Source organism: Fistularia commersonii, chromosome 28 (genome assembly GCF_037954325.1).
Source record: "Fistularia commersonii isolate RoL2024-O1a breed Wild chromosome 28, RoL_Fcom_v1.0, whole genome shotgun sequence".
In the NCBI taxonomy this organism is placed as follows: Eukaryota; Metazoa; Chordata; class Actinopteri; order Syngnathiformes; family Fistulariidae; genus Fistularia; species Fistularia commersonii.
In genome coordinates, this window is record NC_141311.1 from 6568360 (window position 1) to 6584016 (window position 15657).

General features: G+C 42.6%; 2 protein-coding genes across 2 annotated transcripts in view; one reads left to right on the forward strand and one right to left on the reverse strand.

Moving 5' to 3' along the window:
• On the reverse strand, positions 1-6531 carry lfng (LFNG O-fucosylpeptide 3-beta-N-acetylglucosaminyltransferase). The gene is made up of 8 exons (XM_086176508.1): positions 6004-6531; positions 2380-2428; positions 2079-2181; positions 1849-2002; positions 1672-1757; positions 996-1161; positions 814-899; positions 1-553 (listed from the first exon to the last, which is right to left on the reverse strand). The coding sequence occupies exons 1-8, from the start codon at positions 6409-6411 to the stop codon at positions 487-489; spliced, it is 1119 nt and encodes a 372-aa protein (XP_086032634.1). The 5' UTR covers positions 6412-6531; the 3' UTR covers positions 1-486.
• The window catches only part of LOC147217359 (uncharacterized), a 22421-nt gene continuing 12792 nt past the window's right edge, over positions 6029-15657 (forward strand). Inside the window, exons 1-2 of the mRNA XM_086176509.1 lie at positions 6029-8182; positions 8921-9057. Of these exons, the coding sequence (XP_086032635.1) occupies positions 8125-8182; positions 8921-9057 (195 nt within the window). The 5' untranslated portion in view covers positions 6029-8124. The remainder of the gene's footprint in view (positions 8183-8920; positions 9058-15657) is intronic.

Below are 15657 nucleotides of genomic sequence, written 5' to 3' on the forward strand. Positions count from 1 at the left end.
GTTCCAAGAGCACAGACAAAAAAAAAAAAATCCCTGGAAATTCCAATTGTAAATGCATTGATAGCCAAAATAGTCTGTAAATGTAGACTTGTATGGCTTTCCCATTTTAAATCAAAGCTTAAAGGTAAAATCATTGTTAATGTAAAGCTGGCAAAGGGCTTGAATATATGACAATACATTCTATGAGAATTGCAGATACATTTACAAGCAACGCACACATCAAAAAGGTCAACTGATTGCCAGCAAAGCTTCATGCTTCCTGTCTAGATGCCTCTATCCCAGAAGTACAGGGTAAGGTCCTGGCTCCGGACAAGGAAGGAAAGTCCTGTGGCGGACCGCACAGCAGCCCAGTTAAACTATTAAAAGACCCTGCACCGCTGCAGCAAGAAAACAGCAGCCGCACGGTCTAATACTAAACACTGGTCCCCGCATGCCTTTCAGATACCGAGGCAAGACGGGGACGAGGATGAGAAAGGAGCGGTTGCCCTAAAAGGCAACCTGGGGGGGGCACCACGGGGTGTCTGGGTACAGGAGACAATGCACAGACTTGAACCTGTGAAAAGAAAAAAGGAATGGAAATTTAATTCAAATTGAAAAGACATCTTCATATGGTTGTAACAATGCAGTCCACACAAGGCATGTTTTCTTTAACAGTAAACTTATTCTAATGCAAATGAATCATTGACTTTGTGATCCGGTTCTTATCTTCACAGTGCATGTTATGAGAGTGTGATGTTCAAGGGTGGCGATATGATGGGAAGATGAGTCATTGTGACATGTCAGCATTTCATCAAATACAGAGTCGTTTCTCACCTTGATGGATCCTCCTCTACAGGAAAAGCCCCTTTCAGATTGATGATATTGCTTTTGTTCTCAAACATCCCGTAACTGAGGGTTATCTGAGGAGAAAATGACAGCAAACACATTAACAACCAATACATAAACAAAAAGACATTTTATCTGAAGTGTTCTGTAGAATAAAATGAGCTTTTCACCTGTTTGTGTATCTCAGATCTGGACACTTGTTGCAGGTTCTCCAGGTGAGAGTGAAACAGGTTACTGCGGGTCAGAGGGACCCCAAGGACCGACTCGATGATGTAGCCGATGGTGCAGTCATCGGGCAGGCGGATCTTCTCAGCTGTGTCCATGAAGTGGCCGCCACTGGATAGACAGAGAAATGGTAGGTTATTTAGCATTATACTATACTCCACTGCAAGCAAATGTACTGGACAGACTGGAACAATGCTCTTTGAAAGGACTTGCAGGAGATAAAGTGACATGGTTTCATGTTGTGCAACCAACGATTTGAGCGTGGACTCATTTATCACAACGCTATAATAAAGTCCTGTGTCTAGAAGATTTATAAAAAAAAAAAAAAAACAGTTTTGATCCTACATTTTTCTCCATTAACAGGGCTTATTATTCTAAAGATTACTTTTTGTATGTCTTTTTTAGTGAGAAAATTGGTCTCGGAGTTTAAGTTTGAGATTTTGTCATAGTTTTTTCTAAATGGAAGCAAAGATGATGTGATCTGTTTAAACTGTCAAAAAGTTTACTGATACAAATGTCGTTTATAGTTGCTTGATATGATTAGATAACCTTCATGCTGTTTTCAGGGTTAATCCTTAATCTCTAAGATATGGGATAACTTTAAGTGAATTTGTGTCTTACCTGGCCCAAGGGCTCATCTTCAGGGCCAAACCCCGACTCACACAGAAGCCTGCACCTCCAGTGGCAAACCAGAAGTTGACTGGTTTCTACAAAAAGGGACCAAAAGTTTTGTTCATGCATTATGATATAAGACAAAAAAATAGAATGGCAAAAAAATATATATAGTAATCGACAAACCATCTTGTTGTCCCCCAGCCTCTCGGTGGCCTCAATCGGTCGATCCAGGCTGGGTTTACCGATGTACATGTCCTGGGTGTGAGGGTACTGGGAAAGGTACTTCACCAGAGACCGAACATTCACGTAGTTGTCATCATCAACGTGACAGAACCACCTGACAAACAGACACATCATTAGAACCGGAGACACTAATGCAAGAATCGTCATTGAAACACATATCAACTGCTTACTTCTTCCCAGACTCTATGAACTTGTCATATTCCACCGCCATCTTACAAGACAGGGCTTGCCGGCTGTGGGCTGCAGAGCAGTTGGTGTTGATGGCATGACTCCCTGTAATGTCGGAAAAAAAGACATGATATAAGAAAACATGTCTCAATGGAGGCTTTATAAATTTTAGTATGGGCTTTATTAGTGGCAAAAATGCTCAGAGCGCTTTGTGACCTTTTGAGATGGTGTGTCGTATACGTCTTGCAAGAAAACAAAGGGCATCTGTGTGTCACATAGTAAAATCCCCGTTGTAAAACTCACCAATTTTCTTTTTCAGCTCCTCATCCTCTCCATCCGTGAAAATGTATGTCTATAGATACGCAAAAGAGAAATTACAGGTAAGTGCCTTTGAACCTAACTAACAAAACTACCTTGGCCGATTAGGCCTGATGCAGCAGTGTCCAAAGTCTTCGTTCCTCAAATGCAGCACGGTGTGATTAGCATCAATCAACATTTCTTTTATGCGGTGCAAAACACATTGAGTTAAACAACCCCTTGCTCTAATAAAGGCCTTTTGTCCTGCATTGCACTCTCTCCATGGCAACTATGCAGCCGCCTGAAGCATCCCAGACACAGAACAAAGGAGGAGGCAGACTGTCCGCCCCCCACAAACCCCATTCATTCACTCCCTCCACCCCCGGCTGAGCTCCTCCACTCCGCCAGACCTGCTGCCGAGCTTCAGCGTGTCGAGGGAAACAATAAATGTTGCAGTCGGTGCATATCCGACAAAAAAAAAAAAAAAAAAAAAAGCCCACCAGACTCGAGAGGTTGAAAAAAACCAAAACATGAGTCTGCGGGCTCTTTGCTGAATGTAGCAATTACTCATAAAAGGAGTGAACAATAAAAGACACCTTTGAGCAAAAGGGAGAGATAAGACTCCTATTTATGAAAGCTCGCGCTCAGCAGGTGCAAGGTGTTGAGTCATGCGGATGAAAAGGCCTCCAGCGCCCGGGGCAGTTTAACAGCCGGCGGTCTGTTTACGCTTCACCTCAGGTGAGGCAGCACCTGCCGAGCAGCACGCTACCTGGTCTACGCCGCATGTCTGTACATGCCGGGTCGCTGTGGCGTCACTCTCACTGCGCCGCCCGTTTGTCGGTTACAACCCTCATTACTTATAACCGGCCCTCTCGCCGCATCTGAGCCGTCTGCCGACTTGACGAATTAAAAGACACATCCGTCTACTGCGCTTTTGTTTCTCCGGACAAGGGGTGGCCACTCAAATTGTTTGGGGAGCAAACTTTGAGCGGATTGCCGTCCGAGGCCGAAGCCGTGAGCCTGTATTTGTTTAAGAAAGGGTGGTGGTTTCACTGGTGAAGGGATCATAGGCTGACGCTGTTTGCTTTAAAGCCTGATGAATAGACGGCCTAATCACCGAGGCAGCTGACAGAGCTGCCGGGGCACCGGCAGAAAGAGAGGGAGGATGGAGGAGGAGAGGGCTAGAATCTCACTGCTGATTAGTAAATCACAAACCGTGTGTCCATTCACCCCACATCCTCCCCGTCCGACCTCCCCTCTCCCCTCCCTCGCTCCCTTCCTTCTCCGGCCACACAGCCAGGGCCCCTTGAATAGAACAATGCTTTGGGTTTGCATGCTGGGTAAAGTCTCTACTGGGTAAATTCTAAATATATTTGCCAGCATTTGCATACAGCTGCAGGAGTTAACTTGAGAGAACCCTCGCTGGGGTTTTTTTTTTTTTTTCTTTTTCCTTTTTTTTTCTGTGTCTCAACTGAAACTTAAAAGCACTGTTACTTTCACTGAATACTAATTTGTGCCAAAAACAGATGGTTGTCTGTGAGGGAGAGATAAGAGGCGCGGGGCCGAAGGGGAAGGGGAGGCTGCACTCTAGTCCACAGGAAGGCCTGGCACGGCCCCGTCTGAGCGGAGCGTGGTGCCTGGCTGGCTGTCTCCACTCGACGGGAAGGAAGGGCATCACGCACCCCTCCTTCTATCAGACCCCCCCCCATCCTGATTCCTTCTCCTCACTGTCACAGAAATGTATAGTATTACGCCACCTTTTCCACCACACATTTGTAAAGCAGCTCTCTTGGGGGGCTAAAATAACTGTAGACAAAGTCCCATTAAAGTCTATTGAGAGTCATTTTTAAAACAAGCAATACAGACCGTCCTCTTCCTCTCACTTTCTGGCCACTTGTGCTTTTACTACTTGACAGAAAGGCCACTTGATTGACTCAGCTCGAGCGCCAAGTGTTTTTCCTGTATCCTAAAAGCACTCATTGTTAGAGGCTTGGCTCATTACTCTTAAGAGAGGAATGCATGGCCCATAACCATGAAGATGTCCGTCCCAGTTGTTCATGTTCTGGCGAGATGACTTCACTTAGTGTACTTAAATCTGGCTGCTTTGATGGGGCTGTTTGTTATTGGCTGCTCATCAGAAAGTGTGAATCATTTCATTGTTGGCTTTCAAAACTGTTGAAAACCGTTACAGTGCGATGATTAATAAGGATATGAAGGAAACTGCAGGAGGTGCACTGCAACCGTGTGTCGAACTAAGTTTCTGGGTTATTTGCCTCTTGTGATAAATGTTTTGAATGGGCCCAAAGATTTAGAAAGCCACTGGCGCTAATTTTTCAACTGACCAATCCCGGTTAGTTATTTTCCCTCCTTGATCTCATGAATTTCTCTAAACTGGCTTTTGCAACAATATCACTCTCAGCTATAAAACTGATCTGAACGACGCAGATGTTCATTAACCGAGCGTGAGAATCAAACCTGAACGCTGAGGATGGCCATATGCAGTGTGGGAACTCGGAGCATCATATGGCTGGCATTAAAGCTATCCTTTGTTCAGCCTCCCTCAACCACCTGGCACCCTTCCTCTAGGAACTCCCTCTTGCATTGTGATCTCAGTCTGTCCTTTTTGTCCACATAGCCTCCCACCAGCTGCTTTTCCTCCAGCTTTAAACTCTGTCAGCGTTAACTAACATCATCGAAAGCAGTAATTACAATTAGCACCAACAAAAAGAAGCACATGTTCGGACGCAATGGCGGAACTCGGAATTATGAGGACTATTATTGCGATTTTCTTTTTCTTTTTTGCACTTAAAGCATCATCTTCCCGTGCTTCATGATTGTTGAGGTAAAACTCCTTGTAAAGCCTGTACCACAAAACCTGAGATCCATCCATTTTTTTTTTTTTGGAAAAGCATCCGTGACACCTCTGGCAACAGGATGAAATCCCTTTGACCGGCCAAATGATAGTAGCCAGTGTCTTTGTGCATCCTCTAAAAAGAGCTCTGCCACATTTTCACACACAGCTTGATGCGTCCCAACACACAAACTTGCCTAGATTGGACCCTTTTGTCCAAAAGCTTCCCCTCCAATGATGCCCCCATTTTCCCATCCCTCTGCAGCCTGACCCAGACTCAGCTCTCACGTTCCCATGGAGAGAGGGGACACAAGGGGCTGGGAAAGCTTTTCTTTCCCCCTTCAGAAAGACGCTTTGTTCATCCTGGAAGGGGGACAGCGTTGGAGTCGGCACTGTGAAGCATCCATTACAACCGGGCATTCACAGGGACGCCCAGGAGAGGGGGGATAATAGAAAATAGGGAGAGCGAGGGGGCTACGAGAGGGAGTCTTGAACCCGCACCCTTCGTTCTCAGGGACATCACTCAGTGGAGAAAAAAAACTGACAGTGCCCAGGAAATTCAACAGGCCGTTTTGAGTGTGTCATCTGGCGACAAGGAGAACAATGCAGAACCAAGATGCAGCAGCGGGGGAAGCGTCTGGCTGAGCATTTACAAAACCCCTGCAGGTCGATTCAATCATCTGCTTGTGCTTCTACACCAAAGTTTGCATGCAAACTCAACATAAACATAATTGGAGCCAAGAAATTATTTTGCAATTTTTTTTTTGTTTGTTTTTTACCTGTTGCATGTTTCTTGAGATCCAGGTGTCCAAGAGTAGACTCAACCTGGACTGGTGGAACTTTTTGGTGGTCTTCACTGCGATGAAGATGTCATCGGCGCCGATGTCCTCAACCGGAGGGGGGTCGGCTGCAGGATCGGAGGCGTGCTCCGGTCTGTCCAGCTCCCTCCTGTCGCGGGCCAGTCTGGTGAAATACGCCGAGAACACCTTTTTTGTCTGACCGTCGCCGGGCGGCGCATCTCCATCCGCATCACCTTGTGCAACATCTCTGAGAGCGGTGCGCTCTCCGCTCGCCGCCTCATCCGTGTGAGAGCGGTGATGCTGCACGGCAACCAGCAGCATCAGCAGACACACGCACGCTGCGCCAGACACCGTGATCGCAGTCTTCTTTCCATTATTTTTCAACATGATTTTATATACAAACAAAAAAAAAAACTACAAAGAGGTGCAGTGAATTCCCAACGCAATGTCCATAAGGTATTTTGTTTCAATGAACAAAACAGCGCGGATGCACGGTTAGATTTGCTCCATTGCTCGGTAGCAATTGAGGGAGGCGTCATGAGGGGAGATATATAAGCTTCTGCGTGGACCACGCCCCGTGGGAGGTCCTTGAACGCAGCATGGCAATCAGTGGCGCTGCGTGTACGTCTGCTCTCTGTGGCTGCTGGAGGTCAGGAGTTTGGAACCACCAGCCCTTTAAAAATGAAGAGTGAGAAAAAATAAGAGGAGGGGCACAAAAGTGTGCAAGTATAGGGTCAGAGAAAAAGAGAGAAATGTAAAATTTAAATTAATATATGATTTTTTTTTTCCACCAGGCATGCAAGTTTTTAAAGGCGAATGCATCTTGCACCCATCGGTATACAATGGACACAACATGAAGTTTTAACCTGAAAAAATTGAATAATACATTTTTAGAAAAGGATATAGAAATTTTTTTCACAATACAGAAATATTCTAGTTTTTCATTGCAGGGGAAGTGATGCAAAGCTGCTGCTCTCACATGATCATACATGTGTTTGTCTGTGTGTGTTGGAAAGAACAAGAGTAACTTGTTAAATCAAGAAGCAAATGTGCTTTTTAATCCGCAAAAGAATTTTACTATGCAAAAACACTCAGTACGAGGAAAAAAAAAAAAAAAAAGAATGTCTCTGCTTCAGTTATAAAAATCACATGCACTCTCTTTTTCATCTTGTTTTCTTTCAAGCGGAAGTCACTTGAATTCAGACGGGTGTGAGCTGGGTGTTCACCACAGAAGTAGGTCCTATTGTTCCCTGCCGACCTTGGCAAGACTCGAAGCAGTTGGCCATTCCTGAACACTTGTTATTCAAATTCGGGCCCTTACAACCAAGTGCCGGCTGCTGCCGCTTCTGCTGTTGCGACGGCCCAAAGACACGAGTCCCATTTAGGCCGATGTGCAGCTGGCGGCGCCTCGGTGGCTCGCAGCAACAGATTGAGACCAATTTTAAATTTCAAATGAATGAGCAACATTTGTCGAATATTGCAAGTGAATCTCAGTGTCGCCCTTTAACGTTTACGTAAATTGAATTCGATAATAGCTCAATATTTCATGTCAATGTGCAACTATTACCCACAGGTGATTGGGATATGAAAAGCTTTCAGCAAAAACATCTTTCTTTACTGCAGGTGTTTACTCTTTGTATCCATGGGGCATGTGGGACATAAGTTACGTCTCAGTTTTCTTCCCCCCGACAAGTTCTTTTGTTCAGTTTTTGATTGTCAGCATAGAAAACCAGTTCAGTGCAGGCACAGGAAATGCTGGAAAGGGCTTTGTGGTCCTTCTGTCAACCACCTCTCTTTTCGAGGCTTCCAGACTATTTTTTCTCACATCAGATGCTTCTCATGAAATGTAATTCATTAAAACGGCAACAGTTGTTTCATCCTCCCCTGCTTTATCACTTTAGCTATCTTCCTTCGTTCACAATAAACAGCAGAGAAATCAACCTCATAACCACATCTTCTTCCCCGTACCCTTACCCTAATTCTATCTCCTCTCCTCAGCCAAAACCGCTTCCTCATCCGAGTGCTCGCAAAGCCACAAATGAACACCGCTTGATTTTCCCCTGATCATACCAGCATGTTCAGGATCTCCGCGGTGGCTGGATGGAGAAATTCAAGCTGTTTTTCGGCATCTACAAAGACCATGAAAGATGTTCGGCAGGTAAGGAATTCCTGTAAACTTTCAGCAATCATCCAACAAGTCAACAAAGTTTGTAAAATGTACCATTTTGTAAGACACGAGCTTGCATTTCATACACAGAGTTATGCTTTTGTAAAGCTTTTGTTTACTGATTGAAATACCCACAAACCCAAGTCACCGCGTTAGAATCCTGGATGATATGCAGACTGAGTAATTAGGTGCATTCACTTGGATGTAAACAATAGTTATAAATGTGGGGAAAAATCCAAAGCCTAAGCTCTAGATCAGTCAACACAATCAGTCTTCTGTGTTTACTTTCCGAGCACTGATAAACCAAACCCGATGGAATTACTGTTTAGCCCAAGGTGAAATACTCTTGGAATTCATGTCATTTAAGGTATGCAGCTTCTATGTAAATCAAGCCATCATAAATATGCTCCGTTATCAGTTAAGTGGTAAATAAAGTCACTAGATAAATTGAATTATCTAGGGAGTTAAATACTCCCTGGTCCAGCCAATGATATTGTTAATAAAACATTAACGATCACTTGTAAATATAGTTTATGTCCATTATTGTGGAGTTGAGAGCCCAAAATGCTAAAATGAAAGTCGTGAATAAGCATTATTGAAACATCAGTAACTGCTTTGCGCCATTAATAAACATTTAAGCCATTTTTTGTTTACATTGTCTTGGAGCTTATCGTTGTATTTATTGCCTGTTAGTTAATCAGCATTATTTACTGCTTTTTGTGTTCACAGGCTCACAGAGACACCCACACGCTCATGTTTGCACCCGTGGCCAATTGAAAGACTCCAAATCACCTTTTTGGCCTTCAGGAGGACTCCAGAGCAACCGGAGAGAACCTGCGCTGCACCTGAACAGTCCACAAGGAGAGGTTTGAACCCCGAACCTTTTCGCTGTGATTATCATGACTATCATTGGTGTTATTTTTATTCCTGATTCATTACTCTTAAAAATTTGACAAGAAAACAGTAAACCGTCACGAAATCAATCATTTAAACTGTGATTCATTGCCAAATGATAAGCGATACCTCTTAAAGTAAAGTTTATCTTTTGTTTTGTTCTTTGAGTAATAATAGTTCTGTGAAATGAAGCGATTTACTGTATGTAAAACCTACAATCAGTGCCAGATGTTAAAAATTTTAAAGATGACAGGTGGGGGAAATTATGCGAGTTCCTTCATGGGCATGATTTTCATAGCACAACTATGAGCTAGTTTTTTCAACACTTTGAATTACGTCAATTCCCAGATCTGAATCTCAATCCCCTCTGTGTCATATAACATCACTCCATATAATGTCATAATTTTATACATTTGTAAAACATCTGTCATTGGCCACATTTGTTCTTCTTTTCTTGTTCCAACATGTTTAAAAGGTCTACTCAAAGCCATACCATGAAAGTAAAATCAGTTTGTTACATTTCAATTGATGAATTAGCAAACACAAATTGTCACAAGGAAAAACACAGTTTCAGTAGCTATCTTTTAAAAGGCTTAAATCCAAATGTTATATGAAACTTTTTAATATGTGGTCTCTTTAACTTAGGAAATCTATGAACTTGACAAGCTGCAACAAACATGAATCTTTTCTTTTTTTAACATTGGGGAAAATCTTCAGTAGATAGATATGGCAGAGTCCTTCTGCAAATGCTTAAGTTACATAATATGAAATAGGTTGTTAAGAACTTCAAACCCAAATATGAGTTTGCGTATCTGGCACAGTACTCTTTAGATTTTTTTCAACCTGGGCTCTTTTCCTCCCATCTTGCTGTTTTTTTGTTTTCTTTTTTTTATTTAATTTTCGTATTAGCGGCAGATTTTCTAAAGAAATCAGGAAACCCTGTGGTTGTAGCTAATGTCTTTATTTTGAAGAGTTGCACCCCAGTCATCAGTGTTACTGTGGAAAACCAATGAAAAACACAGGCTATTTGCATAACAGTTTAGACCTGCTCGTCACCCCCTGCCCCTGCCCTACTTCCACTCTGTCAGCCTAATGCCTCCCAACACTCTCTCTTTGTGCCCGACTGTGTTGTTCTGGGAACATCAAATGATCGACACGTTCATTTGGGAGGACTTTGGTCTGGTCTAGTCTTTGCAGCCTCGCTACTGTGGCACCAAACAGATATGCATTTACAGGGGTGGCCCAAATTATGAAAGGATGGGGGTGAATGGCATTTGTTGTCTCTTTTTTCTCACCAGTGTTACAGGGAGGGCTTTATGAAGCAGAACATGAAGAGATGCAGCGATATGATCTGAGCATTTATTATGGTGGAAGAATGGGGCTGTGGGATCTGATACTGAGAAAATGACAGAACAGTCTGATGTATCAGGCTCTCACGGGACGAACTGGCCGAGTAGAGATGCATCAGGAGGCCCCGGTGGGAAACTGCCGTGGTTTCTCTCAGAGAGGGCGATGGGAGTGTTTCACACATTGTTACGAGTCCCCCTTTTTCCGCAGGGAGATTTGGGAGGCAGAGGGGAAGTTACTGGTAGAAACCTCAATGAAAATGTTAGATAGACTCACTCACTGATAAAATGTTATCTTATCTCCTCAACAAACACAATCACCAGAACCCCAAACCCACCTAATGGGGTTTAAGGTTAGTAGAATGATCACAAACCAAGGCACAATATTATCTGAAGTTACGTACAGTAACTAAGCACAAAGGACTGTACTTGGTTACGAATTTGAGTTTTTGATTGATGTGATTATTTCGACTTTATGGTAGTTTATTCTGCTTCCTCACATCATTTGTGCGAAAGCTGTAGCAATTAGATACTTTTCAGATTATGAATTTTCCTCCATTCCCCATCCACTGGGAGCCGTGTATTTTCCAAAAAAAGCAGTTGATTTTGAATTTTTGTGATAAACTGTCAAAAAATTAAGTGGTTATTGGATGTGGAAAGTTTTCCACTTGTTATCTGAACTAAACTATTTAACAGCCCCTTGGATCAACTGGAGAATTCTGGAGGTGAAGAAAGGACCACTTTTCTGAGCTCCTGAAAAGTAAACTTTTGATCGATTCTAAGCACAGAAGCACAGTCATGCCAGGAACCGGCTTTTTTCAATTTGACCACCCGCGAGAAAATAAAGTAGTCGGAGTTATCTCCAGTTGCTGGAGTTACTGTTATATTCAACTTTACGTAAGTTTAATCCAAAAACTGTTTGATCAGTATCTTCTTTATTTTTCAAGTGATTGTTTTATTTTTTTATGAATATTGTGTTCTGATGGAAATTTTTATTTTGATTTCTTTAATTTGCAGTGTTTTTGACCGTGGGTTTGCATTTCATCAGGGTGTCTTTCAAGTTTTGCAGAGAAGAAACCACTTCGCACTGTTGTCATTCTGATCAAAGAAAACTTGTATAATTTTTTTTTTTTTTTTTTTTTAAGTGCAACTTCTAGTACGTGTAATGCTATTATTTACTTGGTTGAGCGCAACATGACAAAGATGTGTATATTGTTTTAGCTGCTTGTTTTGTTTTTTCCTGCAACAGTTGAAAAACCGTAGCAAAGTCCTGATTCCCGACGATTGAATACATGCAAATTATAATATGTACCATCAATTTTTTTTATTTTTTTCATTTACAGCATCATTCTTGTGTTTTGCTGTAAAACAGACATCCCAGTGTTCCTGCCGTTGACTGAGCCCTCTCCAAACACTCGTGGAACTTTATATTGTAGCAATAATGAGGCCACCGTGGGCACCAAAATGGCCGAAGCCATTATGGGGTTCAGGCGATTATACGAACAAATATTTTCTCAAATGTGGATTATCTCTGTATTATTCTTAGCTAAAAACAATCGGGCCCCTGCTTTAGGGGTTTTTCCACACGGTTTTCCACAGCTGGTCATGTGACCCCAGGTAGAAAAGACACAGGAATTCCCTTCGGCCCCAAAGTTCTGTTACTTGATCCATTTAAACACATCCAAACGTCAGTGACCTCTCACTTCCCAGCCTCTGGGTTTTATGGTTTTTCCCAGTGGGTTAAAAGGAAACTACTGCAAAGGTTCTCCATCAGGCTTGATGGGGAGTGTTTTCTCTTATGCTTATGCCCCCATGAGCTTTATCTCATATCCTCCTGTGATATTCTGTAACCTTCAGTGAAGAATGACAGATGGTGCCAGAATTTCAAGGTCAGCTGAGTATATCATACAACATCTGTTGCTGTTTAGGATATTAATGCATGTTTGCTCCGCAGCTAGCGCTCTATTAGCGGCTAGAAGGGATTAATTACACCTCCTCAATTTCACAGTCTACGAGATTTCAACTTTCAACTTGTTATTTTTATGACTCATGCCATTTTCATGTTTTTGCAATGTAGGGAAGTAAAGTTCATTCATGGATTTTTGTTTACCAAGAGCGAACTCGGTGGGGAGCAGTGTGATATACGGCTACATGAGAGACCAGACAAATTAGGGAGAGACGACAATGAAAAGCAGATGTGAGCGTAGTGTAGTTAAATCACTTTACTGCCTTGTGAAAACACTGAGAGACAGTATAGTAAATGAGGGCTAATTGTCAAAGACATACTGGTAATTTGTCAAACGCACAAAGAATAATAGTGTACATGCATATATATATAGAAGTTGGAATGTTTTCTTTTTTTGCTGTCGCCAAATTAGGACTTAAACAATCTTTTTTTCATGTTCTAAAGAAGTATTCAAGATAAACAGCTTCTAATACCCAGAAGCCAGTGTGTCATTACAACAGGAACAGGCATTATGTTTTAGGCTGCGCGGAGGTCGCTACTCGGCACACCACCTGCCATCATGGAGTCCATTGACAGTTTTCCCTCCCAGACAGTCCAGCCCGGTCAACGGAGGGAATTCTTTCTGTTTGTTAGCAGGATTAATTTTTGGCATCAGCCTTGGCCCGGCTCCATCTGGAGAACAACAGCAACTTCCATCCTACCGAGCTGCAGTTTTATCCCTCGTGGTAGGTCCAAATGGGCTGATCCTCTCATATTAAATGGATTAGCAGAGGCCTCGTTCTACTGTCAAGTGCTTGTTAAAAGAATAGGACTCCGAATTTTTTTTTTTTTTTTCTCCGACAAACTTCAAAATTGTAAATATATATCATGTACTCACTCAAAATAAATCCTCAAACTTGTGAAAACTGGGAATACATTGACTGGGGTCAGAAACATGGGGCTTTGCCTACCTCTGTGAGAATCAGCCATGCTAAGCTCTTGTAGTATCTGTGGGAAACTGTAGCATTAACACTCTTATAAGCCGTTTGATTTCCCATGGGAACCTTAGAAGGGTTGGTTGGGACCCAAACGCTGCATAGCATGAGGATAGAGCGGATTCTGTTACAGATATCAGGAAAAATCGTGAGCATGTAAGTTTCACCCGAATATAAACTATCGGACTGGATTCAAATCTCAGCTATATATATAACTAGAATCTAATCTCTCAGTTTTGCTGTACTTCTCAGCTGACAGAATGAATCAAATGATCTAACATCATTCACCCTCCTGGCAGGGTGTTTCAAATGTGGTTAGTGTAAGATCTCATGTTCTGCTCGTTGTCTGAATAGACAAATGACAGGTGCTCCTCCCTGCCTGAGCTCTAATATTAATCTCCTTAAAATGAGCAGCGGTCCTTACCCCTGCAGCCTCCACAACGGCGCCAAACTAATCACATCTGTGACTGTGTACTTCCATGATTGCAGATGTCCTGCACTGTGTGATCGTCTCCAACAACGCTCATGTGAGATGTTGCAAATGTCGCAATGGGCCGTTTGATCGTTTGACTTTTTGCCACCATTATATAAGCTCATCTTTTTTTAAGATTCAAATATATGATTTTCATAGACAAAATGTTTCTCTCTTGTCAGTAGTGTTAATGTATTCATCCAGGTCTCTTTGGTGTGACCCATAAATCCGTGGTTTGACAGTCGTGTTTGTATATGAATGGTTGCCGGTGTTGATTACTTGACTGATATTATGGACATGGAATTGTTCACAACAACATCTGTTTCCCATAGAACCGCTGTCTCTATCACGCTCTTGCTCTCTGTCTCTGCCCTCTTCTGCATTTCTAACCCAACTGGTCGAGACAGAAGGCTGCCTGCATTGAGCTTGGATCTACCCGGTAAAGGGCAGTGCTTGCTCAGGGTGGATTGTTTTGTTTCTGTAAATCATTTTAAAGAGCGAGGTCCAGAACTGCCCTAAATTTTAAGTGTCATGAGACAACTGTTGTGACTTTGCGCGATGTAAATTAAATGTGACTTAACTTTCTCATTTGGTGGGGTTCTAATGTCCAAATTGATGGGACCTTTGGTGATCTAGAGTCTTTAAAAGAATTAAGAAAAGATAATATCTAATATCTGATATTGTGTTGCCTCTGTGCCTCACTCATCACATGTTATCACTGATGTCTTCCTCATCCTTATCTTTCTAAGGAGGTTTTTTGGCACCCCAAGCACCAAAACGCAAAATGTTTTGGTTTTGAGTCACTGATTGAATAGCCGAGCATGCACACTGAACCTACATGCAAGTGCATATGTGTGTGTGAGTGTGTGTGTGTGTGAGAGAGAGAGAGGGAGAGCAAGAGATTGTTACAGTTACATCCATCCCATCAGGTCCAAGCAGTCTTGGTCATGTGACCTACAGTAAATCCCCAACTCAGCTGGGTTCAGCATCACTATGGTCTGCAAAGGCCTTTCACGGGGGGTTCAACCGGCCCCCAACTGACGCCACACTTACTTACTGGCCTTTTCCCACAACCTCCGGGCACCTTGGAGGAAGTCATCCATGCATAACTGTGCTCCTTAATCAAAAGCTGAATGTAGAAGTTGTCCTGGAGGCTGGCTGCTGCAAGTGCGACATTAGCAAAGCACATGCTTTCCTTTCACTGAGAAACAATGCTGCCCATTGTGTGTGGCCACAAGTGTCTGTTTGGATTTTTTTTTTTCTAAAAAAGGGATCTCACAGACCGATTAGACAATGAAGGGGAGAATATCACACATGATGAATTCAGAACAAGGCATACCAGGTCGAGATCTCAACATCCTCCCCCTCTTAAAAAAAGGACATGATTTTCCAAAGAACGGGGCCCCACTGGTGCAAATTCAAAACCACATATACACATCCTGGAACAGGTTTTGATGGGTATCTTCCAGATGTCAAAGTAAGAGCTTAGTATGATAAATGGATGAGACCATTTGATCCCTCGGATTTACCCTTATAATAGCATTAGACTAGTCATTAGTGAGGTACAGCTGGGCAAATAATACAGACCTGATATGTGGTAATAATATCAATCATTAAAATTAATCCTTGAGTTTAATATCTGGCATTTAAGCATGATATATTTAAGGGATTTGTACAGTTGGGAATACTGTATCTATAAGGAGATGCTTTCAATTAAGCCCTCAAGTTTTCCTCCCCATTTGTGGCCCCTTGACTGGTTTATAAATAGCAGTGACCCATCTTTAAATAGGACATTGTTTTGTCTATTGTTTTCC

What these genes read in the sequence shown, in the direction of transcription:
- lfng (XM_086176508.1), bottom strand. Translation starts at nt 6,411, where the DNA reads ATGTTGAAAAATAATGGAAAGAAGACTGCGATCACGGTGTCTGGCGCA. An exon ending in GATCTGAGATACACAAACAG is followed by an intron (nt 900 to 995) that starts GTGAAAAGCTCA and finishes TTTTCTCCTCAG; the next exon opens with ATAACCCTCAGTTACGGGAT. An exon ending in GTAGAGGAGGATCCATCAAG is followed by an intron (nt 554 to 813) that starts GTGAGAAACGAC and finishes TTCTTTTCACAG; the next exon opens with GTTCAAGTCTGTGCATTGTC.